The sequence below is a fragment of the Oncorhynchus mykiss genome, chromosome 16 (assembly GCF_013265735.2).
Source record: "Oncorhynchus mykiss isolate Arlee chromosome 16, USDA_OmykA_1.1, whole genome shotgun sequence".
NCBI lineage: Eukaryota > Metazoa > Chordata > Actinopteri > Salmoniformes > Salmonidae > Oncorhynchus > Oncorhynchus mykiss.
Window position 1 is genome coordinate 32,176,013 of NC_048580.1, and position 26,455 is coordinate 32,202,467.

Sequence of the window (26,455 nt, forward strand, 5' to 3'; positions counted from 1 at the left end):
TTGAACGCGCCCTGAGTACTTCAAGGCTGCCCGGATATGCGTTGTAAGAACAGGTCTGCGGACGAAATGATCTAATGGCCTTAAGAGTCGCTTCAATGGCGTATACCCCTGAACGTGTATGGCCCCCAGTTTTATTGCCCTTAGGGTTGTTATCTGATGAAACAGGAATGTCCTGTTGGCTGTGGCATAAGCCTTATAAATGTCCAGAACAAGGCGTGCGAACCCAGAACAGTAAACACGATTTTTAAACATGGATTTTGCGATCAGTGGCAAAGCTGTGATGACTGTAACAACGGAAGCAGGACCGGGGCTGAAACATAGAGAAAGGGCAAAGTATACTGCCGCAATATACGATGCATAGAACCCACAACGGCGCTGAAAGATGAAGTGCTGATGTCTAATGGACAGCAATGGGGGTATCTGTTTGATTACTTGGCCTGTAGAGTGAAACTCTATATAGAAGAATATACCGACCAGACATTAGGAGTGGCCTATGGGGTAGAAGACTGGACGTTTTTTCGCCAGGTTTTGTGTCCCGAACTGAGACGTATCACCAAGGGGTACAGCTTGTTCACAGGCTACGAGACCCGTTGGGAAGGTACCCCTGACTCCTCAGGAAGAGTATTTCACCGGGTGAAAATACAGAGAAAGAATGGACTTAATGGAATTGAAAATGTTGGAGTTGTTAGACGCTCTGTTTGTACAGAGCCAACAGCGCCAGAGCATTGTTCGGCTAAAGAAGTGCATAATGTATACGAATCCTGAGGATTATGATTCAAAGGAGACCCCAGAAGGTACATCGTCAGAAGGGTCACCCCCCGAAGAAAACTAGTTACGAGGCTGCGTTAACCACGCCCAGACACCCCGAGGGCTGGTTCAACAATAAAAGGAGGGTCCTTAAAACCTACAGTTCTTCACTTACGCATTAACCATGGATATTCCTACCGCATACCAGAACTCCGAAACGTCATGGGGCCCAACACTAAGGACTGCTTCTACCCGCCCCTGGCAAGACCCGCGACACCCCCTACTTGTACACAGCCTGAGGACGTGTTTGATGGGGTGGTCAGTACTATTTTTGTGGACACCATCAAGGCCTCTGTAGCCACGCTTTTAGACGTGGTGATTGGCGAATATATACGAGAAAAATGCATCGGTTGTGAGATTAATCACCCCAGCCAGCGCAGGCATCCATGCCTATACGACCCCCCAAGATACTACTTCTTCAACAATTTTGAGGCGCTGATGAAAAGACTTTGGTCCTGCCGGTTTATACCATCGCTGGTCAGAGCCCTGGAGTCTATGGGTCTTGTGCCGTCTACCCCCAGAGTTTACGGGGTAACCGAGGCATTCCTACATGAACTGAAGGAGGCGATCCACATCCACGAGAAACTCAAAGAAATCCGACACACCCTGGTGGACGATAACAAATACTGGGAGGCTGTGGTGGCTGATGTGCTGACTTTCTGGCTCAATAAACCCCAAGAGACCGAGTGACATTTTTGTTATTTAGATGTAGAGCAATGGGTAACTATGTGTATACGATGTTAGAGAGAATAAATACATTTTTTCTTTTGAGAGAACTTACAAATGTTATGCATCAAATTATTGAAAATAAAGTGAACAATGTATCGTTCTACACAACCCACAATTCCGGGACTAATGTAGAGCGTGTGTTGAAAATGGAACAAATCATGAATCATGTACGACATGTGGGCGAGTGTCTACAATGGACACGAATGGTAACCCGGCTTGGTGGTGAATCTGAAGAACTAGAAACAACCTTGTCTAAGATTTTACTTTATTTGTTTGAAACACCATTTAATTGTAACATGTATCATATTTGTTGTTTATATACTTTTATAGCGGATGTGTGTTGTAAAAATTCAGCGAAACAAACCTGTTAATCTAAACCAAATATACAGGGTTTTGCATGATGTGATCATTGAGAAAGCGGGGACATGTATCCGGCAACGAATTCTGAATTGTCTGTATAAGTAATACATAATGTTTTCTTGAAAATAAAAATCCCAAAAATGAAAATGAAATGTTGTCGTTATTTGAAAGTGGCTCATTAACGTTATTGTACCTCAGAGAGGCAAGAAGGATGGCAGAGCAGATGTTGAAAAACATTTATTATAATCCCTCTAATCCTGGGTCTTATGGGGGCAAGGAACGTTCACAGTGAGCTTTAGCCGAAGAAACAGGTAGCCGGTTAAGCGATGCTAAAGTGAATGAGTGGCTATCAGAGCAGGATGTGCACACTCTGCATAAGCCCGTAAGAAAACAGTTTCCAAGAAATATAGTTTTTTTCTACCCAACCATTGTCCCAATTTCAGGCTGATCTATGTGACATGCAGGCCCTTGCAGATAAAAATGATGGAAAGCACTACATGCTAACGGTTATAGATATTTTCTCTAAAATAGCTTTTGTCAGGGTCTTAATAAATAAGAGTGGTGCAGAGGTGACCAGGGCCTTTGACTCTATCTTGAAGGAAGGAGGCGCCCCCAAGAAAGTGCAGACTGATGGCGGAAAATAATTTTTTAATAATACTTTTCAGAAACTCATAAAGAAGCACAATATAGTACATTTTGCTACAGGCTCGGATTTGAAAGCTTCAGTTGTTGAACGCTTTAACAGAACTCTGAAGGAGCGGATGTGGCGCTATTTTACAGCTCACAACACGCATAGATATATCGATATAGTTCAAGATTTAGCAATTTGGTATAACAATAGTTATCATAAGAGTATACGGATGAAACCCTCCGAGGTCTCTTCTGAAAACTCTTTTCAAGTCTTTACTGTACATAAAACCGACATCTCGACCCTAACCGGTATGTCTCATACTATGTTGATCAAGTGGGTAATGGGTTACCCGGCTATTATTGTTCCCCCACCATGTATGGTTCGGGGATAGGAGGTATATTTCGTAACCTCTTTAGGATGGTTTTACCGTTTATGAAGAGAGGCCTCAACATAGCCAAACCGCATTTAAAATCAGCAGCAAAAAATATAGTAAGTGAGGTTGTAGCCAATGCTATGACCAGTGTTGGCTTGTGATGAACTACCTATGGAGAAATGGATGGTGCGGCCGGCCATGTTTATTGTCAATACCCATCTTAAACACATGCCGGGTGAACATTGGCTAGCTGTGACATTAGAAGAGGAAGGAGGAAGAAAAATCTCAACTTTTTTTGATTCCTATGGCTTTCCCCCCGGTTTTTCACATTTCCCCAAATCTATTAAAGAATTTTTGACCAAAAACTGCTCAAAGATATACTACAACATCAAACAAGTGCAAGATAACCTTTCCCCTACATGTGGTCAACACTGTGTATTCTACCTATGCCAAAGAGCCCGGGGAGTTTCTTTTGAATATGTTATGTCTCTTTATAAGGATGATTTAAGAAGTAATGATAACGTTGTAGCTTGTTTTGTTAGAAAATATCAAAAGTGTTCAAATGGGTATCCTTTAAGAACGTGTAATCAAGGCGTATGCTCACGCCAAATGTTTCAAGAATGCCACAAATGTTAAATTGCTTATTTTTTTAAATACATTTTTATTGAATTTAATCATAGTCATTCAAAAGTCATTCAAAGTCTAACCACCCAGAGAGATCGGGATTAGGGAAAGGTCCGGAGGCGTTCAGGGGGGTAAATGGGTTATCGTCATTCATTTCATAAGGATGCGGTGGTTTTGGGGCATCTTTAGGGGCGCTGTATCTCGTTGAAGGTTTGTGTTTTAAAGAGTGAATCTGTTGACGAAGCTTATAGTTGGGTACACCCGAGAGGGGAATGTTGAGGATGGCCAGGGCCTTAAGAAACTGAAGCCACCCTGGAGGTCTTCTGTCATCAGCAACCTTGTGGGCAGATGTGGTACTTTTAAGCAAGTCAAGCATATGTGAACCCTTGACAACAGAACCCTGAAGGATAAACTCTCCTTTATCGTTCCAAGTAACTGCCCCATTTGAGTCTTTTATCTTGTTCATAATATAGCTAACATTTTTCCTGTTACGTGCCGGAACATGGGTTAACAAGTCATGCATAACTTTATCTTCAACAGGCATTTGATCTTCAGACGGTAAGCTCACAGGTACAGGCATTACAGGGGCTTGGCACTCGCTAGGCTCGTCATCTTTTAAAGGGTCTTGTAGGGAAATAGTTAAATGGCCTGTCTCTCTCTCCCCTTGTTTCACCAAGGACAAATACCTTTGCAAGAGGTTTGTGTATTTTTGGACCTTATCATAGGGGTTCAATCCTTTTTGATTCAAAATATCATTCATGGCCGTATCCAAATCATTTTCCACTGTTTGTCTGATATTTTCAGGACCATGCACATGTTTTTTAAGTCTAACTCTTGTTGTGGTACCAGATACATTTTATTGGCCATCACCCTATGTGTTCAACCCCCACGTCTGGCAGCAATAAGGCTGGTGATGAAGGGCGCGGCTATACTTAGTAAAGGTAGAATAAAACCACCAGACTGTTGTATGCTATGTCGTTTCTTTTGAAGACTGACCCTTTTATTCGCAAAGAGTTTGATCGCGGTCTTTTGTCTCTTTAATTTTTTCAATTGTGTCAGGGTGAGTGGAATGCGTCCTTTGAGAAGATTCAAAGCAATCTCACATAGAGATAATATGAGATCTGAAGAACAGTGACCCAATATGGCCTTCCGGTCATTAGATGTAGCCCCAACTAGGCTTCTCAAGAGGGGCAGGTTTCTTTTTAAACGCAGAGACATAGCAGTTACTTTTTAGGAATGTACGCAGCCGGCCACTCCCACGGGAACAGACTTGTTCGTAGCCTCAGGTGTTCTGGAGTATTTGCTTTTAAATCCACGATTAAATAAGAAAATGGCGCTTTGGTAGGGTCCTCGTAGCTTTCCATAAAGTAGGATTTCCTTCCCGGGTACATCTGCTGAGCTAGAGTGTTAATTTGTAGTTTGTCTCTAGGATTTTTGAACAAAACCATGTAATTGGCGTTCAAACTGATGGTGCGGCTATTTTTACCTTGGTGAAACACATTCTGCACCAAGTAAAGCACGGACAGGTTTCTATGATGAGTATATTGGGTAAACGCTTGGGCAATTTCGGGATGTTCAATACCTGCAAATAGCATATCGTCCAAAACCAGCAGATTGTTTTTATGAGGAGGTAAAAGTTCATCATCAGACAGGGAATCAGGTATTCCTTCAACAAACTTGATTTTTATTGTCTTCAACAATTCATCATACAGAGGTTGATAACAAGAATAACACCACACAACATTATCAGGCTTTTGAGATAACACATGTTCAGAATTCTCTAAAACACTTTTTACAAAAAAAGTTTTCCCACTATTAGAAGGCCCTGCGATTAAGGCCGAAAATGGTAGTTGCAACCGGGGGTCAAAACTTTCTACAGCAGTCATTATATCTTAAGCTTTAAGACACACTGTAGCTTGTAGCATAAGTCAGTAGCCAAAGAGCCAATGTGGTCCCGTCAGGCAAAAGCAGTCTCTTGTCATTATCTCCTTTTTTTTATCCCTAACATTCTTTTTGTAGGAGCTCAAAATCTCCAAGTCACTATTCCTGTCATTTAGGAACCCCCTCGACCAAGTGTGTGATTGATTTCAAGTTTTACGCGCAGGGCATTTTCATAGTTTTGAGTCACGCCTGACACACGCATGTAGCATAAGTCAGTAGCCAAAGGGCAATGTGGTCCCGTCAGGCAAAAGACGTCTCTTGTCATAGACTACCCTGAATCTTTTAGTGAGTGGGGCATTCCTCAGATGGAAGCCCTTTTTATCCCTAACAATCTGTTTGTAGGAGCTCAAAATCTCCAAGTCACTATTCCTGTCATTTAGGAACCCCTCGACCAGGCGTGTGATTGATTCCAAGTTTACACGCTGGGCATTTTCATAGTTTTGAGTCACGCCTTCAACACCACGTGATTCTTTTGAGTCCTAAAAGCATAGCTTTTGGGACCACAGGAGGACCATTCTGTGATATGGTCACCCTCTGCGAGTTCACTCGTTAAGCCACCCAGATAGTTGCTGAGTGGGGGGCTCCAATCCCCCGGTTTGCTTACATAGACCACAGAGTCTGTGTCGTGGTAAAGAACCCGCCTCTGAAGCTGCTCCATGAGCTTGTACAGTTCAACTCGGCCATGGGCCGTGGTAAATGCTGCAAGAAACACATTTACATTACCCGGGGGTAGAACCCACTTCTTGTTACGTCGCCATTGCACCAAGGCAATGTCTTTACTCAAGAATGAAAAATGTGAAATTTCGTATTGGTCCGAAAAACAAATTCCAAAAATTCTTCGGGGTCTTTAATATTCGACGTTGTTAGCATATTACACCTCTGCGATAATTTGCCCCAAAGCGAATTTAAGTACAATTTCGACACATTTCGTTAGGTTTTGTTGACCTCTATTCTGTCAGGGTCAAGAAGGATGCCTTCTCCGTCGTGATAGTCTTGAATGTACCTGTCTTTGCTCTCTTGATCTGTGACCGATGCAGGATAGCCTGAAGCCATTTGCTTGCATCTCAAGAAGGTCTTGATGTACTCTTTAAAAAGAATGTCTGATTTCTTGGAAAAGTTCCATACTTCAAAGATTTTGGCCACCCGATACCCCATCTCTAAAGCCTTAGAGAATTCAACTGTGACCCACACCCCTGTCAGGGCCCTTTCTTGATCGGAGTGATCACATGGGGTTTGTTGTTTTGTTTTCACTACAGGTGCGACAAAGGGGAAAGAAAAGTTTTCCTTGAGGGCCCCTGTAAGGCAACACTGGTATAAACAAACCCAGAGGAGGGTAGACTGTTGCTTTGATCAGCCCAAAATAGTTTTGAGGTAAGTCAAAATCACGATGAATAATTTCCGGATGCCCCATAGGATAGCATGAGGAACTCATTACATGAGGATAAAGGGATGTAAAATCTACATAGCCTATTGTCTCGTCGGGTTGCGCTACATACCGCAATGTCAAAGCATTGGTACAGCTGCCATACAAGGCCTGTCGGGGTTCCAGGGGTTCTGGGGTGTCATAGCTGGAAAGGAAGGCTTGAACATGAGGATCAGACTTTTTGAGGGCGGTCCATTTGTGCTCCCACAAAACCTCCACTTTTAGGCCGTAAGTAGCCTGTAAAGAATCCAATTTGTCTTGAAACTCTTGGTACATTTCCCCAAAAGTCTTTTGGGTTAGGACACACATGGTCTGGGGCACAAAGCAAAATTTGCAACCATGGAAGAAATAACCGTTGTACTCATACACGGTCTCAACCCTGTTAATCTGGGTGTAGCCATCTACATGGTAAGAGCCAAATGCCTTCTCCCCTCGATTCAAAGCATGTTGAATAAAAATGTCTTTATCCTGGGCCATATACTCCAACCATTGAATGGACCCACTAGAGTATGACTTGAATTGACGTCGGTAGTTGTCAGGCGAGGGGATAGCTATAGAGGCTGTTGGCAGATAGTGTGTACGATAGGTTTTCATGCATGCCGATGCAATAGTTGTACATCTCCAGGGGTCAATGCCTGCATCTTTGATTACCTCTTCTCTGAATCTGAGGCATCCTTCACGAAGTATAACCACATCATTGTCACAGTATGATTCCATCTCTTTATGGAAATCAAAGGTGCCATGTCTTACTGTCTCGTACCACGTCATGAATCTCTCACGCTCTTTGGGAGACATTTGATCACACTCGTACATTTCTGGGCTGGGATATGATCCGACATAATGTAGATTCTCCTCAGATGTGAAGAAGTGGGGGAACCAGCCTTTCACAGAGTTTTCAAAATCCAAGGTCTCTGGCATTTGAGCCAATCGCATGGGTAAGAAGCTTAAACTGTCAATGTATCTCTGGTTGAAGGCTGGGTCTACAAAACACAAGATTTTACTACCTTGAGCTATGACCCTGGGTGCCATGTCTTGCTGTATCAATGGATTCAGAAGCAGGTAAGAATCGTAGGCTCTAGCATTGTGGGCTATAAACGTGAAGTTTCTGTACTGTGGCTTTCTAAAATGTTTTAGAAAGAGTAGTGCACAATTGGATCCTTCTGCAGACCACTTTTCCCCCTTGAATGTCGTGGTAGATACAAAAATAGGCAAATGATCCCCCGATTGCTGATTTGTCTCAAAATCATAGAACACATATTTCTCTGAATGTTCATCTTCAGACAAGGGCTGAATATAACACTCGTGTGGCACTTCTTGAACCACTTCAGCGTCTCTGCTTTTCAAAGGCCCTTTACAGATTGGACAATGTATGATTCCACACACATGCAGTTTAGGGCTATCTATTTTAAGGTTGTAATTGCAATGACATTTTGAGCATTTCTTGTTAACCAGTTGCGACGAGCAAACCCGGATCAGGGATCCTATTTATAGCCTCAAGCTCATTACCATAACGCAACTTTAACTAATCATGAAAATCGCAAATGAAATGAAATAAATATGCTAGCTCTCAAGCTTAGCCTTTTGTTAACAACACTGTCATCTCAGATTTTCAAAATATGCTTTTCAACCATAGCAAAACAAGCATTTGTGTAAGAGTTTTGATACCTAGCGTAGCATTTAGCGTAGCATTTAGCGTAGCATTCAGCGTAGCATTCAGCGTGCAACATTTTCACAAAAACAAGAAAAGCATTTAAATAAAATCATTTACCTTTGAAGAACTTCGGATGTTTTCAATGAGGAGACTCTCAGTTAGATAGCAAATGTTCAGTTTTTCCAAAAAGATTATTTGTGTAGGAGAAATCGGTCCGTTTTGTTCTTCACGTTTGGCTGAGAAAAAAACCAGAAAATTCAGTAAACTTTTTTTTCAACTTTTTTACAAATTAACTCCATAATATCGACAGAAACATGGCAAACGTTGTTTAGAATCAATCCTCAAGGTGTTTTTCACATATCTATTCGATGATAAGTCACTCCTGGCAGTTTGGTTTCTCCTCTCTTCAAAATGGAAAAAAGCGTGCACCTGGAGATTGCGCAATAGTTTCGACGGAGGACACCCAGCGGACACCTGGTAAATGTAGTCTCTTATGGGCAATTTTCCAATGATATGCCTACAAATACGTCACAATGCTGCAAACACCTTGGGGAAACGACAGAAAGTGTAGGCTCTCTCCTTGCGCATTCACAGCCATATAAGGAGACATTGGTACACAGCGCCTCAAAAATCTGTCTCACTTCCTGTATGAAATGTCATCTTGGTTTCGCCTGTAGCATTAGTTCTGTGGCACTCACAGACAATATCTTTGCAGTTTTGGAAACGTCAGGGTGTTTTCTTTCCAAAGCTGTCAATTATATGCATAGTCGAGCATCTTTTCGTGACAAAATATCTCGTTTAAAACGGGAACGTTTTTCATCCAAAAATGAAATACTGCCCCCAGAGGTTCATGAGGTTAACAGCACAAATGCTTAATGATTTACATGCTTTAGGGTGCCATGTTTCAATTTTGTGTTTATCGTAACAGTAGGTCGAATGACATGTGCGGTGGCAATCCTCACAGGGTGTCAAGTTTAAGGGTTGCATTGGGCACTCTGCATCCTGACATACTGAACAGTTATAACGGCACGAGTGCCCCCCCCTTTCGGGTGTAGCCGGTATGGCAGGATGGACACACATATGGGGCCCCTATGAACGCTGTGATGTTGGTAACGGCGTAGTAATGTTCGTTTTGCACATAAAAGTACAGAATCTGAGGATGCGGTTGGGGGGTTGACGTATTATTTGCACTACAAGCTCGAGGGTCCGATCGGCTATGACGGCTAAATTTGACTGAACAAGGCGGTCTAGCAGCGCGGTAAATTGTTCAAGAGAGCCTGCATAACACAGCATATCTCCACAAATTTCCAACTGTAAAACATCCCGTGGTTCGCCATAATCTCTTGCCGTCTCTAACAGATCGTTCAGAGTGTCCATTATCATTACGTAAAACACCGCATAGTCAAGATTCTGATTCACCCATAGGAAATTGAAAAACTGTCGAATCTCTGTACTGTTGAATTTAATCCGGTACACAACCCGGACACCACAATACCATCTCCCTCCAGATTTATTAGATAATTTTCCAATTCCCCAAAAACATCTTGTGGCGTTTCAGACTCTACGGACCTGGGCGTTACTGGTTGGTCTATCGCTGTTGGGGTGGCAGGGGCCGAAAATGTCTGACTCTCGTTCATCCGATTAATTAAGGTTATGAGGGCTTCGGGAATCTGTGATAACATGTTTTCATCGGGCGTCCCTGACTCGTTCATACGATTAATCATTTCTAGGAGTTCGGCTGGAATCTGGGATAATATGCTTTCATCGGACGTCCCTGACTCGTTCATACGTTTAATAACTTCTAGGAGTTCTGGCAGTATCTGTGCTAAGAGGCTTTCAACTGTCTCACCTTGTTCCTGTAGTTCTGCCATTTGGATAATTAAGGATGTGCGTTTTTGGGTATTTCTGGAATGATTGGTGTTACATGTATGATTTTAGCGTCTGTATTTGCGTTTTTTAACCTGTCTAAGATGTTGGTTCCCAATTGGGAATCAACCCTCCCACGTTCAGCTGAAACGGTGGCGCATGGAACGCAAAAATATTCTTAAAAATATTTAACCTCCACACATTAACAAGTCCAATAGCTCAAATGAAAGATAAACACCTTGTTCATCTAGCCAGCAAGTCAGATTTCTAAAATGTTTTACGACGAAAACATAGCACATATATATGTCAAACCACCACCAGACACAGCTCATTTGAATAGCCAAAACATGCAATCAACAAACGCAGGATTAAAAAATAAATCGTTCACTAACCTTTTGAAAATCTTCATCAGATGACAGTAATAGGACATGTTACACAGTACATTTTTTTTTTCAATAATATGCCATTTATATCCATAAATGTCCATTTACATTGAGTTCACGTTCAGAAATTACTCAAAAATGTCCGCAGGAAATCTAGGTAACATAAATAGACATCATAAACTTTGACTAAATATACATGTTCTACATATAGTTAGAAAGATACACTGCTTCTTTATGCAACCGCTTTGTTAGATTTATTTTTAACGTTACAGAAATCGCACACTATTCAATATGCTGAGACGGCGCTCAGATACAAGCTACATTTCTCCGTAATGTTGGAGTCAACAGAAACACAGATTTCAGCATAAATATTCCCTTACCTTTGATGGTTTTCGTTCAGAATGTTCTGGAAGGCTTCATACTTACGCAATACATCGTTTGGTTTCAAGTCTTGCGTCTTTGTATTAGCTACTGCTAATAACATCAGCTGAAATGCACCCAAAATGTCCTCTGGTCCGGAAAAGTTGCGCATCAAAACTTCAAAATTACATATTATATGTCGACTAAACAGGTCAAACTAAGTGCAGAAGCAAGCTTTATGATGTTTTAAAAACACAAAACAAACTTCAATTCAATCGGCCATCGTCTGTCCTTCTCTTGAGTGCTGGAACAAAGGAATGGCTGGGACTAATTCGCGCCACAACGCATAACCTACTTGCTCGTGGCACGCACTATTTTCACTCCCATAGGGCCAATTGTCGCGGGATTTGAACGATTAAACGCTATACTGAATGAGGACATCTAGTGAAAGACATAGAAAGTCTCCCCAGAATCATAACTGGTTGGGAAGGGTGGGGGCGATGACGTCAAAGTTGCTCCAACTTTCATGACCACAAAAACTAGTTTGGAAGAATGCCTGCCCTGTGAGTTCTGCTATACTTACAGACATAATTCCAACGGTTTTAGAAGCTTTAGAGTGTTTTCTATCCAATAATAATTATTATATGCATATATTAGCAATTTTTGACAGATTTGTTTTTCAGTTTACTAGGGGTACCCAATCTCTCCAAAGGGGGCATATGTCTGCCATATCCTTAACAGGTTTTAATCAGACAGGTTTTTTACATGGACGATACTTAGGAGATAATACAACTTAAGTACTGGAAACAATTGAACACAATAACAAATCTGGGAAATCAGGCCTGGTATTCATAGCTGACTTTGAAAAGGCTTTTGATAAAGTACGACTGGAATTTATATATAAATGCCTGGAACACTTACATTTTGGAGAATCTCTTATAAAATGGGTTAAAGTTATGTATGGTAATCCAAGGTGTAAATAGTCAATAATGGCTACTTCTAGGAATGTATTAAACTGCCAAGAAGAGTAAAACAAGGGTGTCCACTATTGGCATATCTATTTATTATGGCCATTGAATTGTTAGCTATTAAAATCAGATCCAACAATAATATCAAGGGCCTAGAAATAAAGAGCTTAATTTTAAAGGTGTCATTGTACGCTGATGATTTATGTTCTTTTAAATCCACAACTTGGATCCTTCCCCAGTTTCCTAGAAGATCTAGATAATTTTTCTAACCTCTCTGCATGTATTACATTACTGTGTAATTTACCAATAAAATGGCCTGATGGTGAAGTGGACATACTCGGTATTCATATCCCAAAATACTCACAATACAATAAAAGGGTCTGATGGTGAAGTGGACATACTCGGTATTCATATCCCAAAATACTCACAATGCACCCCGACCTCCTCCCCCTGTTTTTCTGTCTTTTCTTCACATGGGTGATGGAGATTTGAGTCTCGGGGAAGCAGTATATCATTTGCGTCGGACTTTCTCCAGTTTGAGGTGAGTAATCGCTGTTCTGATGTCCAGAAGCTATTTATTAGAGTCATTAGAGAAGGTATTATGTACAAAATAAGGTCTCTGAGCGGTTTCCTTCCTCTGGGACAGCTCAGTTAGGAAGGATGACTATCTTTCTTGTGACTGGATGTATTGATACACCATTTTAAGCCTAATTTAATACCTTTGCCATATTCAAAGGGATATTCAGTGTCTGCTTTTTTTTTACCCATCTACCAATCTTTGCGAGGCATTGGAAAACCTCTCTGGTCTTTGTGGTTGAACCTGTTTTTGCAAATAATGTGGACAAGAAATTAACTTTGTCCTGAATACAAAGCGTTATGTTTGGGGCAAATCCAACACAACACCACTGAGTGCCATTTTCAAGCATGGTGGTGGCTGCATCAGGTAATGGCCATAATTAATAGATATGCCAATAGTGGACACCCTTGTTTTACTCTTCTTGGCAGTTTAATACATTCCTAGAAGTAGCCATTATTGACTATGCTTGTCATCGGGACAAGGACTATGGAGTTTTTTTAGGATAAAAATAAATGGAATAGAGCTAAGCACAGGCAAAATCCTAGAGGAAAAGCTAGCTTTCCAACAGACACTGGAAGACAAATGTACATTTCAGCAGGACAATAAGCTAAAACAAAAGGCCAAATCGTTGGTAAGAATTGAACATGACTGTCTAGCAATGATCAACAACCAACTTGACAGAGCATGAAGAATTTTAAAAAGAGTAATATGCAAATATTGTACAATCCAGGTGTGCAAAGCTCTTAGACTTATTACATTTTCAATACATTTGCAAAAATGTCTAAAAACATGTCTTCAATTTGTCATTATGTGGTATTGTATGTAGATGGTGAGATTTGTATTAATTTAATCCATTTTGAATTCAGGCTGTTACAACAAAATGTGGAATAAGTCAAGGGGTGTGAATAGTTACTGAAGGCACTGTAGGTTGGGACAGAAACACAACAGCTTCAATGACACATTTCCCTGAACAGAAATATATATATATAATAATCGTATGTTAGGTAGTATAATTACGCAGAACACGTGTTAAGTTTTCCTGAATAACCAGGCCTGCTGGGAGCATAGGCCTGTTGAACAACTTCAGATAATGATTGGGAACAGACAGCGCATCAGAAGTAAAAATACAGACAATCGGGCCTGCTACTGTGCCTTTCTATAATCTGTCAAGAGTAGACCCACAGTTTATCCAAATGGAATAAAACATTCAAATAACAGGGATTTTGCACCATTATTCAAATGACATTTTCACCACAGTTTTACAGCCTAGAGTAGAATTGTACTCACTTGACAACAATAATGCAATTATTCAGTGTTGTAGGCTAGTCTGGGTAGGATAATTGTATTGTCCCGAAACAATTTTTTTGGGGGAGATTTTTGAGCTGCATGTCATCACTGTTCTTTTATGTGCAATGACACCTGGCAAATCAGCTATTCTTCCATCTTGTGGATTTATACTAAACAAAATATAAAATGCAACAATTTCTATGAATTTACTGATTTACAGTTTACATAAGGAAATCAGTCAATTGAAATACATTCATTACACCCTAATCTATAGATTTCACATAACTGGGAATACAGATATGCATCTATTGCTCACAGATGCGTTAAAAAATAAGTTAAGGACGTGGATCAGAAAAACAGTCAGTATCTGGTGTGACAACAATTTGCCTCATGCAGCACGACACATCTCCTTCACATAGAGTTGATCAGACTGGAATGTTGTCCCACTCCTCTTCAATAGCTGTGCGAAGTTGCTGGATATTGGCGGTAACTGGAACACTCTGTTGTACACGACGATCCAGAGCTTCGCAAACATGCTCAATGGGTGACATGTCTGGTGAGTATGCAAGCCACGTAAGAATTAGGACATTTTCAGCTTCCAGGAATTGTGTTCAGATCCTTCCAACATGGATCGCGCATTATCATGCCGAAACATGAGGTGATGGAAGCTGTTGAATTAAATAATAATGGGCCTCAGGATCTTGTCACAGTATCTCTGTGCATTCAAATTGCCATCGATAAAATGCAATTGTGTTTGTTATCCATAGGTTATGCCTGCCCATACCATTACCCCACCGCCACCATGGGGCACACTGTTCACAATGTTGACATCAATAAACCGCTCGCTCACACGACATCATACACATGGTCTGCGTTTGTGAGGGCGGTTGGATGTACTGACATATTCTCTAAAATGATGTTGGAGGCGGTTTATGGAAGAGAAATTAACATTCAATTCTCTGGCACCAGCTCTGGTGGCCATTCCTGCAGTCAGCATGCCAATTGCTCATTCCCTCAAAACTTGAAACATCTGGCATTGTGTTGTGACAAAACTGCACATTTTAGAGTGGCCATTTTTTCTAAGAGTATTATTATATCATTGAGCAATTGACTATGACTTTTCAAATCACCCAACAGTGCAATTTGAATAGTTAACTTTAGCCATTCCTGAACCTGCGAACAATAAAAAAACTACATATGGACAGTACCAAAACAAATGATCTAATTATTCTGCCTCTTCAAAGCACAATCTGCAGAGCTGGGTGGTTGTATCCCCCATATATATAAAACATTCAATTGGTTGCAAAAATTCTGTATAATAATTTAAATTGAAAAACTGTGTTTTTAATCTGACGTTGTTGTTTGTCAGTTCACACAGTTCAAAATCTCTTCCCAACTATTTTGCAATCTACAGTGCCTTGCGAAAGTATTCGGCCCCCTTGAACTTTGCGACCTTTTGCCACATTTCAGGCTTCAAACATAAAGATATAAAACTGTATTTGTTTGTGAAGAATCAACAACAAGTGGGACACAATCATGAAGTGGAACGACATTTATTGGATATTTCAAACCTTTTTAACAAATCAAAAACTGAAAAATTGGCCGTGCAAAATTATTCAGCCCCCTTAAGTTAATACTTTGTACCGCCACCTTTTGCTGCGATTACAGCTGTAAGTCGCTTGGGGTATGTCTCTATCAGTTTTGCACATCGAGAGACTGACATTTTTTCCCATTCCTCCTTGCAAAACAGCTCGAGCTCAGTGAGGTTGGATGGAGAGCATTTGTGAACAGCAGTTTTCAGTTCTTTCCACAGATTCTCGATTGGATTCAGGTCTGGACTTTGACTTGGCCATTCTAACACCTGGATATATTTATTTTTGAACCATTCCATTGTAGATTTTGCTTTATGTTTTGGATCATTGTCTTGTTGGAAGACAAATCTCCATCCCACTCTCAGGTCTTTTGCAGACTCCATCAGGTTTTCTTCTAGAATGGTCCTGTATTTGGCTCCATCCATCTTCCCATCAATTTTAACCATCTTCCCTGTCCCTGCTGAAGAAAAGCAGGCCCAAACCATGATGCTGCCACCACCATGTTTGACAGTGGGGATGGTGTGTTGCTTTTACGCCAAACATAACGTTTTGCATTGTTGCCAAAAAGTTCAATTTTGGTTTCATCTGACCAGAGCACCTTCTTCCACATGTTTGGTGTGTCTCCCAGGTGGCTTGTGGCAAACTTTAACCGACACTTTTTATGGATATCTTTAAGAAATGGCTTTCTTCTTGCCACTCTTCCATAAAGGCCAGATTTGTGCAATATACGACTGATTGTTGTCCTATGGACAGAGTCTCCCACCTCAGCTGTAGATCTCTGCAGTTCATCCAGAGTGATCATGGGCCTCTTGGCTGCATCTCTGATCAGTCTTCTCCTTGTATGAGCTGAAAGTTTAGAGGGACGGCCAGGTCTTGGTAGATTTGCAGTGGTCTGATACTCCTTCCATTTCAATATTATCGCTTGCACAGTGCTCCTTGGGATGTTTAAAGCTTGGGAAATCTTTTATATCCAAATCCGACTTTAAACTTCTTCACAACAGTATCTCGGACCTGCCTGGTGTGTTCCTTGTTCTTCATGATGCTCTCTGCGCTTTTAACGGACCTCTGAGACTATCACAGTGCAGGTGCATTTATACGGAGACTTGATTACACACAGGTGGATTGTATTTATCATCATTAGTCATTTAGGTCAACATTGGATCATTCAGAGATCCTCACTGAACTTCTGGAGAGAGTTTGCTGCACTGAAAGTAAAGGGGATGAATAATTTTGCACGCCCAATTTTTCAGTTTTTGATTTGTTAAAAAAGTATAAAAAAATATCCAATAAATGTCGTTCCACTTCATGATTGTGTCCCACTTGTTGTTGATTCTTCACAAAAAAAATACAGTTTTATATCTTTATGTTTGTTCAAGGAGGCCGAATACTTTCGCAAGGCACTGTATTTATAAATAGAAAGTTGAATACTAATTATTTTACAACATTCCCTATTTTTAATGGTATGGTGTATTTGTAGTTTGATTTGCCCTCACAATGTGTAAGCTACAAAGCTTTGCAGACAGCTGACACTCTTCCAATAAATAATCAGGGATGCACTGGTACTGTTAAGAATCTTTAGTAGAATATATTTTGTTTGTCAAACTGTAACAGATACAGAAAGGAGAAAATCTATTATAAAAATCACTATACACATTCACACAAATGGATACAAATAAAGAACAGCATTCCTGTCACGAGCTAGCAACAAGAAAATAAGCCTAGCTAGCCAACTTGACCATGCAGAAATGTTGACAATTTACATCACAGGAAAGGTGCCACAAAACATATACACACAATCTAAGTGCCCATATAGCTTAATAACTATACTTTAGCTCTGCCACAAGTGATATCTGAACACTTAAAATAGTTACATACATCCAAAACCCATAGAAGCTAAATTCCATCACACAATGTTAAGTGAATGGTAGAAGTTTTCATAGTTACTTAGTTTCGCAATTAGCTTAGCATCATTGGAACTTAGAAAACTAAGTAACAAAATTAGCAAAAGCATGTCCTAATAACTCAAAAGTACTTACACACCAAATCGGTGATCGATTGTTATGAAAACCTGAAATCGGCCGTAATTAATTGGCCATTCCGATTAATCGGTCGACCTCTAGTACCTCTAGCTTGTTTGTTTCTTTCTCCATTGTCGAAGCTATTTCATCATGCATCTCGAGGCTTGCCTTCAATTCCTTTACATCTTTACTGACTAGTTCAAGAATGCCCAAGTTATCATTCATCGACTTTAGCAAGTCAGTTTCTACACCATTCCCGATGGTGAAAAGCATGAATCGTTTGTGTCAATCGTGGAGTCTTACTTTCTTTTGGGGATTGGTTCTCCATGCTTACTCTCCGACATGTTTTTGTGTTGATGGAATTGGTTGTATTGGTCAATACATTTCTGTAGCCTTATAATTTGTTTTGTGTTATTATCCAGATTGATGGTTATTGTCCATGAGTATTCTACACCCCAGTCTTCAGTTGCCATACTAAGCTAAGATATGGAATTGTTTTAAGATGGTCATACCATGCATCATTAGCTATGTGATATTGAATTGTAGGACCCCTTTAGGTATCAAAAAACATATGTCCATATAATTTGATCAAACTCAATTTGGCCTTTATTACTATAGCCAGAAAGAAAACAATAGACAAGCATGGTGTAGGTAAAGGCTACAAGACCATCTCCAAGCAGCTTGATGTACCTGTGACAACAGGTATTAAGAAGTTTAAGGCCCGTGGAACTGTAGCCAACCTCCCTGGGCGCGACTACTAGAGGAAAATCAACCACCAGATTGAACAGAAGGATAGTGCAAATGGTAGAAAAAGAACCAAGGATAACTGCCAAAGAGATATAAGCTGAACACCAAGGTGAAGGTACGTCAGTAACTGATCGCACCATCCATCACTTTTTGAGTGGAAGTGGGCTCCATGGAAGAAGACCCAGGAGAACTCCACTTTTGAAACAAAAACATAAAACAACCAGACTGGAATTTGCTAAAATGCATATTGACAAGCCACAATCCTTCTGGGAGATTGTCCTTTGGACAGATGAGTCAAAACTGGAGCTTTTTGGCAAGTCACATCAGCTCTGTGTTTACAGAAAAAAATGAAGCTTTCAAAGAAAAGAACACCATACCTACATTGAAACATGGAGATGGCTCGGTTATGTTTTGGGGCTGCTTTGTTGCCCCTGGCACAGTGTGCCTTGAATCTGTCCAGGGCACAATGAAATCTCAAGACTATCAAGGCATTCTGGAGCGAAACGTACTGCCCAGTGTCAGAAAGCTCTGTCTAAGTCGCAGGTCATGTGTCCTCCAACAGGATAAGAACAAAAAATGTGACTATTCTGAAGTGGCATTCTCTAGTTCTGATCTGAATCCTATCGAACATCTATGGAAAGAGCTGAAACTTGCAGTCTGGAGAAAGCACCCCCATCAAACCTGAGACAGTTGGAGCATTTTGCTCAGGAAGAGTGGGCCAAATGATCTCACAGAAGTCTCATTGAGAGCTACAGAAAACATTGATGCCAATTACTTTTCTCAGTTTCAAGTTATTTCAGAGAAAAATTGTGCATTCTTCATTTTTTGCGTTATTAACCGATCCACCTACCACTATGGATAGAGGGCAGGATAGAAAGCATTGTGTGATGTTGTAAGCGTGAGGGAAGAACCAAAACACCTTGATAGGGGAGGAGCATGCATGCATCCCTGCAGATCAGCATTTTACTTTGTTCATTTAACTAGGAAAGTCAGTTAACAACAAATTCTTAATTACAATGACGGCCTTCCCCGGCAACACTGTGCGCCAGCCTATGGGACTCCCAATCACAGCCAGATGTGATGCAGTCTGGATTTGAACCAGGTACTACAATGACACCTTTTGCACTGAGATGCAGTGTCTTAGTTGGTTGTGCCACTCAGGAGCCCATGAATCAATGTAGTTTTCTATACCTCCATCAGTAGAGAAGTTCACTGTGAGGATCATCTGTACTTCTTCATTCACCAGGCAAATGTAAACCTCTGGTCATCCCACTGTGTGGAAGAAAAAAATTATGACATCTGTGACGAAGTTGGACATTACATTGTGCACATAAGATCATTTCTAAAACCCACAACTGTTTTACTCAACATTTTGAAATTATTGTCAAAAAATAGATTAATAACCTGACAGGTTAAAATCAGGCTTAGAGCTAAAAGGATAAAACAAGGATAAAAAAAGAGAGTCCTTGCCATCACAAAATGGGGGTGCATTCTGTCGTGGAAATTTCCTCTATTTACCAAATCATGGGAGCAAACCAAAACACAAGTCAGAGTTAGTTATCAAAGTCCATCTTTAATTATATGAGCTCTATCACAAACCTGTGACTCTCAGCAATTCAGTGTCTAACCATGAATTCTCTGAGAGCCCCTTCCGCATTTCAAATGAGGTCCTTTATAGCAAAGACACACACAGGATAAGACAGCATCAGCATAATTCATCGTTCAGCTTTGTCTCCTTTTTCAAACCCCAGAACCATAAACCAACCCTCCATATCAACAGGCATATATCAAATTGTCATTTATAGATACAACCAACTCTAAATACAACCAATTCTATCTTGACAAGATCACACAGACACATTGACTGGCACACAGACATTGTGGAGCCAAAAGATATGTTTACACATGATCATACTTTGACCTCTCCCCTCTCTGCGGTCCATGCAACTTAGTCGTGACATAGAACAGATACTGCAAACCCTGCCACAGTATTATACAAAAATAACATTCTTGATGAGAAGTAATTTACAAACATATGATGAATATGAAACATCTTACATATGTTACCAACAAATTCGGATTATTCCACGACAATTCTAGAGCCTTGCTTGTCTATGACACCACAAGGAAGGGTATGTTCTAGTCATGGGTTGCACTTTTCATCACAATATTGGAACATTCGCTTTAGGACCTATGCCCGACTGAGCATTCCACTCAATGCATTGTCAATGAGCGCTGATGAAGATTTAATAAAAAATGCATTACAGTGGCTTGGAAATAAAATTATGTTTTAGGTGCCATTATTATTATTCGACCATGCTGGTCATTTATGAACATTTGAACATCTTGGCCATGTTCTGTTATAATCTACACCCGGCACAGGACTGGCCACCCCACATATGCTCTCTCTAATTCTCTCTTTCTTTCTCTCTCTCGGAGGACCTGAGCCCTAGGACCATGCCCCAGGACTACCTGACATGATGACTCCTTGCTGTCCCCAGTCCACCTGACCGTGCTGCTGCTCCAGTTTCAACTGTTCTGCCTTATTATTATTCGACCATGCTGGTCATTTATGAACATTTGAACATCTTGGCCATGTTCTGTTATAATCTCCACCCGGCACAGCCAGAAGAGGACTTGCCACCCCACATAGCCTGGTTCCTCTCTAGGTTTCTTCCTATGTTTTGGCCTTTCTAGGGCCTTTCTAGGGCCATCTATCTAAAGTAAATTTGACGACATGATGATGGATGAATGGCAAATTAATTGCCTCAGTTTAGAACGACTGGGGTTATCACAACTTTTGGGCACCACTATGTCAGAGGGCAGCTTGAGAATGTTCATAACAATGGTATGACGCGATCGAGTGATGTACAGTAGGTGCCATCTATGAATAACTTACAAGTGTGTATTCTAGAGCTATGCATGTCTATGCCATCACAAATAAGGGTTCTTTCTCAAGCTTTGTTAATCTATGACATCACACATTCTAGCACTGTGTGAGTACATGACAGCACAAATAATGGTGAGTTCTATTGTCTTGTAGGGTACATTATCATTATCATTGATCACACTGTCTCTCAGGAGACCTCAATAAAGATATAAACCATATAATTACTATGGTATAGTATTAGTATGCTTATTCTAGGATTCTGCTAAGTTATTTTAACACTAACAGGTTATGTAGCCTATCTTACCTCATTTGAGGTAATTTAATAGGACTCCTTTGGAAAGTATAATTGTTACCAAAGCAATTTGGCACAATGTCACCATGAAAAACCAGCATTCCACATTGTATTGGGGTTGGTTGGCGTTTGTGGCACAGTCAATAGGGGTTGCAGCCGTAAATGTACCACATTAAAATGGATTCAGTTTGTTTTAAAATTTGATTTACTAATATTTCACAAATAATGTTGAAGAAAATTCAAATTAAAACATATTTTGGCCTACAAATAGGCCATAGTTGGCTTACATGGCTACTGCTAATCAACAAGTAAAATCAATCAACAATCACCCATCGAAATAAGAAATCTGTCTACAAATCGATAGATACATAGCCTATGTGTCTATATGGGTCCACCCTTTTCATGTGTTAAATTAACACACAGTTTAGTGTAAAGCCTTTGAAGAAAAGGACTAGGGTGGACTAAGTTTGGTTCAGGACTGTTGCTAACACTATGGTACATCGACAGTGTGATGTTGGAGCAACAACCTCTCCCTCAATGTCAGCAAGACCAAGGAGTTGATCTTGGACTACAGGAAACGGGGGAGCGGGTAGAGTGCTTCAAGTGGTCCAAACACACAATGGTCCAAACACACACACACATAGTCGTTAAGAAGGCGTGACAGTGCCTCTTCCCCCTCAGGAGGTTGAAAAGGTTTTACATGGGCCCTCAAATCCTTTAAAGGTTCTACAGCTGTACCATTGAGAGCATATTGACTGGCTGCTTCACTGATTGGTATGGCAATAGGACCGCCCTCAATCGCATGGCGCTACAGACGGTTGTGCGGACAGCCCAAGACATTACTGGGGCCAGGCTCCCTGCCATCCAGGACCTCTATATCAGGCAAAGATCACAACCACCCAAGCCATAGACTATTTTCTCTGCGGCCCCACGGCAAGAGGATAAGAGGTACCGGTGCATCAAGTCTGACAACAACAGGCTCTTGAACAGCTTCTATCCCCAAGCAATACGACTGATAAATAGCTAATAAAATAGCTGCACGGACCGAGTTTACCTTGTATCTTTATTGACCTTTTATTTCAGTATTTGCGGTCTCTATGCACACTCACAGGGCCCTAAACACACACTCACTGTCACTCCAACACACACACAAACACTCACACCATCATTTGCTCACTTACACATAATATGCACATACATTTAAACCGACTCTACACAACCGCACACCCACTCACAATCAAGCTGCTGCTACTCTGTTAATCTTATATCACGTTACCTAGACACCTTACATATCTATCTACATCACTCCAGTATCCCTCCACATGTAAATATGTTATTGGAACTAACTTTTTAAAATATTTCCTGTATATAGTATACTTACTTTATTGTGTATCTCTTATTGTTTTTTCTCATGTTTTTATTTGTAGTAATACATTATTTATGATTGCATTGTTGGGTTTTGAGTTTGCAAGAAAGGCATTTCATTGTACTTGTGCATGTGACATTAAATGTTGAAACTTAAAAGACTAAAACCATTTGTCAATACATATAGCTAATAATTCAGTTCAGACAGGTTTAATAAGTCAGGATCACAATTTCCCCCAGTCTGTTCCCAATTGAGAATAGCAACTTTTATATCAAGTAAATGTACCCGCGGGTGTACAAAGCATTAGGAACACCTTCCTAATATTGAGTTGCACCACTTTTTGCCCTCAGAACAGCCTCAAATCGCCAGCGCGTTACACAGGGATGCTGGCTCATGTTGACTCCAATGCTTTCAACAGTTGCATCAAGTTGGCTGGATGTCCTTTGGGTGGTGGACCAATCTTGATGTTGACTGTGAAAAACCTAGCAGGGTTGCAGTTCTTGATACACTCAAACCGGTGCGCCTGGCACTTACTACCATACCCCTTTCAAAGGCACTGAAATCTTTCGTATTGCTCATTCACCCTCTTAATGGCACACATACACAATTAATGTCTTAAAAATCCTTATTTTACCTGTCTCCTTGTCATGCCCTGATCTGTTTCACCTGTCCTTGTGATTGTCTCCACCTCCTCCAGGTGTCACTTATTTTCCCCGGTGTATTCATCCCTGTGTTTCCTGTCTCTCTGTGCCAGTTCATCTTGCATGTTTCCAAATCAATCAGCGTTTTTCACGTTCTCCTGCTTTCTGCATTTTCCGTTTTCTAGTCCTCCCAGTTTTGACCCTTGCCTGTTTCTGGACGTGGTACCCGCCTGCCTGACCATTCTGCCTGCCTTGACCACGAGCCTGTCTGAAACTCTGTACCTCCTGGACTCTCATCTGGTTTTGACCTTTTTGACTGTCCACGACTATTCTCTTGCCTACCCCTTTGGATAGGGGCTCAGTTCCTTGACGGAACGTCACGATCATAGGTTCAAGGCTGTTGTGGAGCAAATCAGTCTGCCATTTCTGAAAAACCCCAATCACCTGGTAATTGTTTCCCTATCTGTGGTGAGTTTGTACAGCTTATCCCGACTCCCTGTGAACCCCGCTTACCTCCTCCAGAGCGATATTTGGGAATCCTGGTACCTGCCGGGGTTTTCTTTCTCAATGCTCACAAGTTTTTGAGCTACAGCCATCTTCATTTTCTTGAGCCCGATCGAAGATATCGTGTATAATTACGCTAATGGGCTACGGCATTTTGGGAACAACAATCTGCCATTTGTAGTCAATTGGAGGAATTCATGGCAAAGGTGAGAAAAGGTTTTGAGTCTCCGGTATCCAGAGTGCCTGTAATCCGGAGTCTCTTTTCAATACTTTTCTGTACAGATTATCTGAGGTAAAGGTTGAGCTAGCTTCTCTCCCACTGCCGGTGGACCTCGGCTCTCTTATTGCCTTAACCATTCAAATTGATGGACGCCTAAGGGATCGCAAGCGTGAGAGGAGGTCTGGCCTCGGGCATCCGATATGACGCGTTCTTATGGAATCTGGATGTTTTTGAAGGCACCCGAGCTCTCTCGTGAATCTACGACCGGTGAGTTGGATACTCCTGAGCCTATGCAGGTGGGAAGAACTAGGCTATCAGTTTGGGAGCGTTCACGGAGGATGAATAATAACTGTTGTCTGTACTGTGGAGGGGCAGGACATTTTATAGCTACCTGCCCTATTAGGAAACCCTTGTTTCTAGTGGGTACCAGTACTATGGAGAGCCAGACTGGGAGTTCCCTTATTCCCATCACCTGCACACCCCATTTTGCTCTTGTGCTGTGGGGAGACCAATCTAAGTCTCTCCGAGTGCTCATTGACTCTGGGGCTGATTAATGTCTTATGGATGCCACGATAGCTTTGGAGCTTGGTATTCCCACTCAGCCTCTCTCTGTGCCCATGGATGCTAGGGCACTGGATGGCCGCTCTATAGGGGAAGTCACTCATACTACTGTGCCCGTTCAATTACGGGTTTCTGGTAACCACAGTGAGACCATACAGTTCCTTCTCATTGCTTCTCCCAATGTTCCAGTTGTTTTGGGATTTTCCTGGCTACAAAAACACAATCATGTGATTGACTGGACCACAAGCTCCATCCTGGGTTGGAGTCCTTTTTGCCATTCCCACTCCCTTCAAGAATCACAGCCTTCCCCAAGTCGTCCTCCTTAGGATGTTAGCAAGACAGTGGATGTCTCTGCTATTCCTACTGAATACCATGACCTCCTGGAAGTGTTCAGTAAGGCAAGTGCTACTTCCCTTCCCTTTCACCGTCCTTATGATTGTGCCATTGACCTTCTCCCAAGCACTACACCACATCGGGGTCAGTTGTATTCTCTGTCCGGACCAGAAACCAAAGCTATGGAGGAGTAAATAGAGCAGTCTCTGGCCACTGGGGCCATCCGTCATTCTGGATCTCCTGCCAGCGCAGGATTTTTCTTTGTGGAGAAGAAGGACAATGCCTGTGCATTGACTACCCGGGACTACGGGGACGAAATTACTATCAAAAATCGTTACCCCCTACCTCTCCTCGGCATTTGAACCTCTCCAGGGGGCTACCATGTTTTCCAAGTTGGACCTTTGGAATGCCTACCACCTGGCTTTGGTCAAAGATGTGCTTTGTGACATACTAATCCGGTTTGTGTTCATCAACCTGGACCACATCCTGTTTTTTTCCCCGATCTGACTATGTACTCCATGTCAGACAGGTCATTCAGCTCCTCCTGGAGAACCAATTGTTTCAGAAAGCCAAGAAGTGTGAGTTCCACCGCTCTTCTATCACCTTTCTGGGATATTTCATTGCTGAGGGCAATGTTCAGATGGATCCTGGAAAGTTGAAAGCAGTGGTGGATTGGTCTCAACCAACGTCCAGGGTGCAGTTGCAATGGTTTCTTGGGTTTGCAAACTTCTACCACCGTTTAATTCGGGATTACAGCACTCAGGCAGCCCCCATCTCGGCACTCACCTCCCCCAAGGTACCGCTCAAATGGTCTCCAGCTGTCGACAAAACCTTTGTGGACCTGAAACATCGGTTCACAACAGCACCCATACTCATCCACCTGGACCCGTTCACGTCAATTTGTGGTGGAAGTGGATGCTTCAGATGTTGGAGGGGGCCATCCTTTCCCAGCGATCTGCCCAGGACTAGAAGCTTCATCCCTGTGCCATCCTGCTGATAGGAACTACAATGTGGGCAACCAAGAAATCCTGGCAGTGAAGATGGCATTGTAGGAGTGGAGGCACTGGCTGGAAGGAGCAGAACAGCCATTCCTGGTCTGGACCGACCATACTTACTTGGAGTATCTCTGTTTAGCCAAGCGCCTCAACTCAAGGCAGGCCCGGTAAGCCCTTCTGTTTACCAGATTCAACTTTACCATTTTCTACCGTCCTGGGTCTAAAAATGTGAAGCGTGATGCGCTCTCCCGCCTATACAGTTCCTCTGCCACACCCTCGACTTCCGAAACCATTCTCCCTGCCTCATGCCTTGCTG

The 26,455-nt window shown here is 41.6% G+C and overlaps 1 protein-coding gene across 1 annotated transcript; it reads left to right on the top strand.

The window, feature by feature from the left end:
* Nucleotides 1-7,900: 7,900 nt before the first annotated feature.
* LOC118939457 (uncharacterized mitochondrial protein AtMg00860-like) lies at nucleotides 7,901-26,141 on the top strand. The gene is made up of 2 exons (XM_036945768.1): nucleotides 7,901-7,947; nucleotides 25,670-26,141. The coding sequence occupies exons 1-2, from the start codon at nucleotides 7,901-7,903 to the stop codon at nucleotides 26,139-26,141; spliced, it is 519 nt and encodes a 172-aa protein (XP_036801663.1).
* Nucleotides 26,142-26,455: the final 314 nt, after the last annotated feature.

Coding starts and splice junctions, on each gene's coding strand:
- LOC118939457 (XM_036945768.1), top strand. CDS start 7,901: ATGACCCTGGGTGCCATGTCTTGCTGTATCAATGGATTCAGAAGCAG. Junction 7,948..25,669: donor ATCAATGGATTCAGAAGCAG/GTAAGAATCGTA, acceptor ACTCCATGTCAG/ACAGGTCATTCAGCTCCTCC.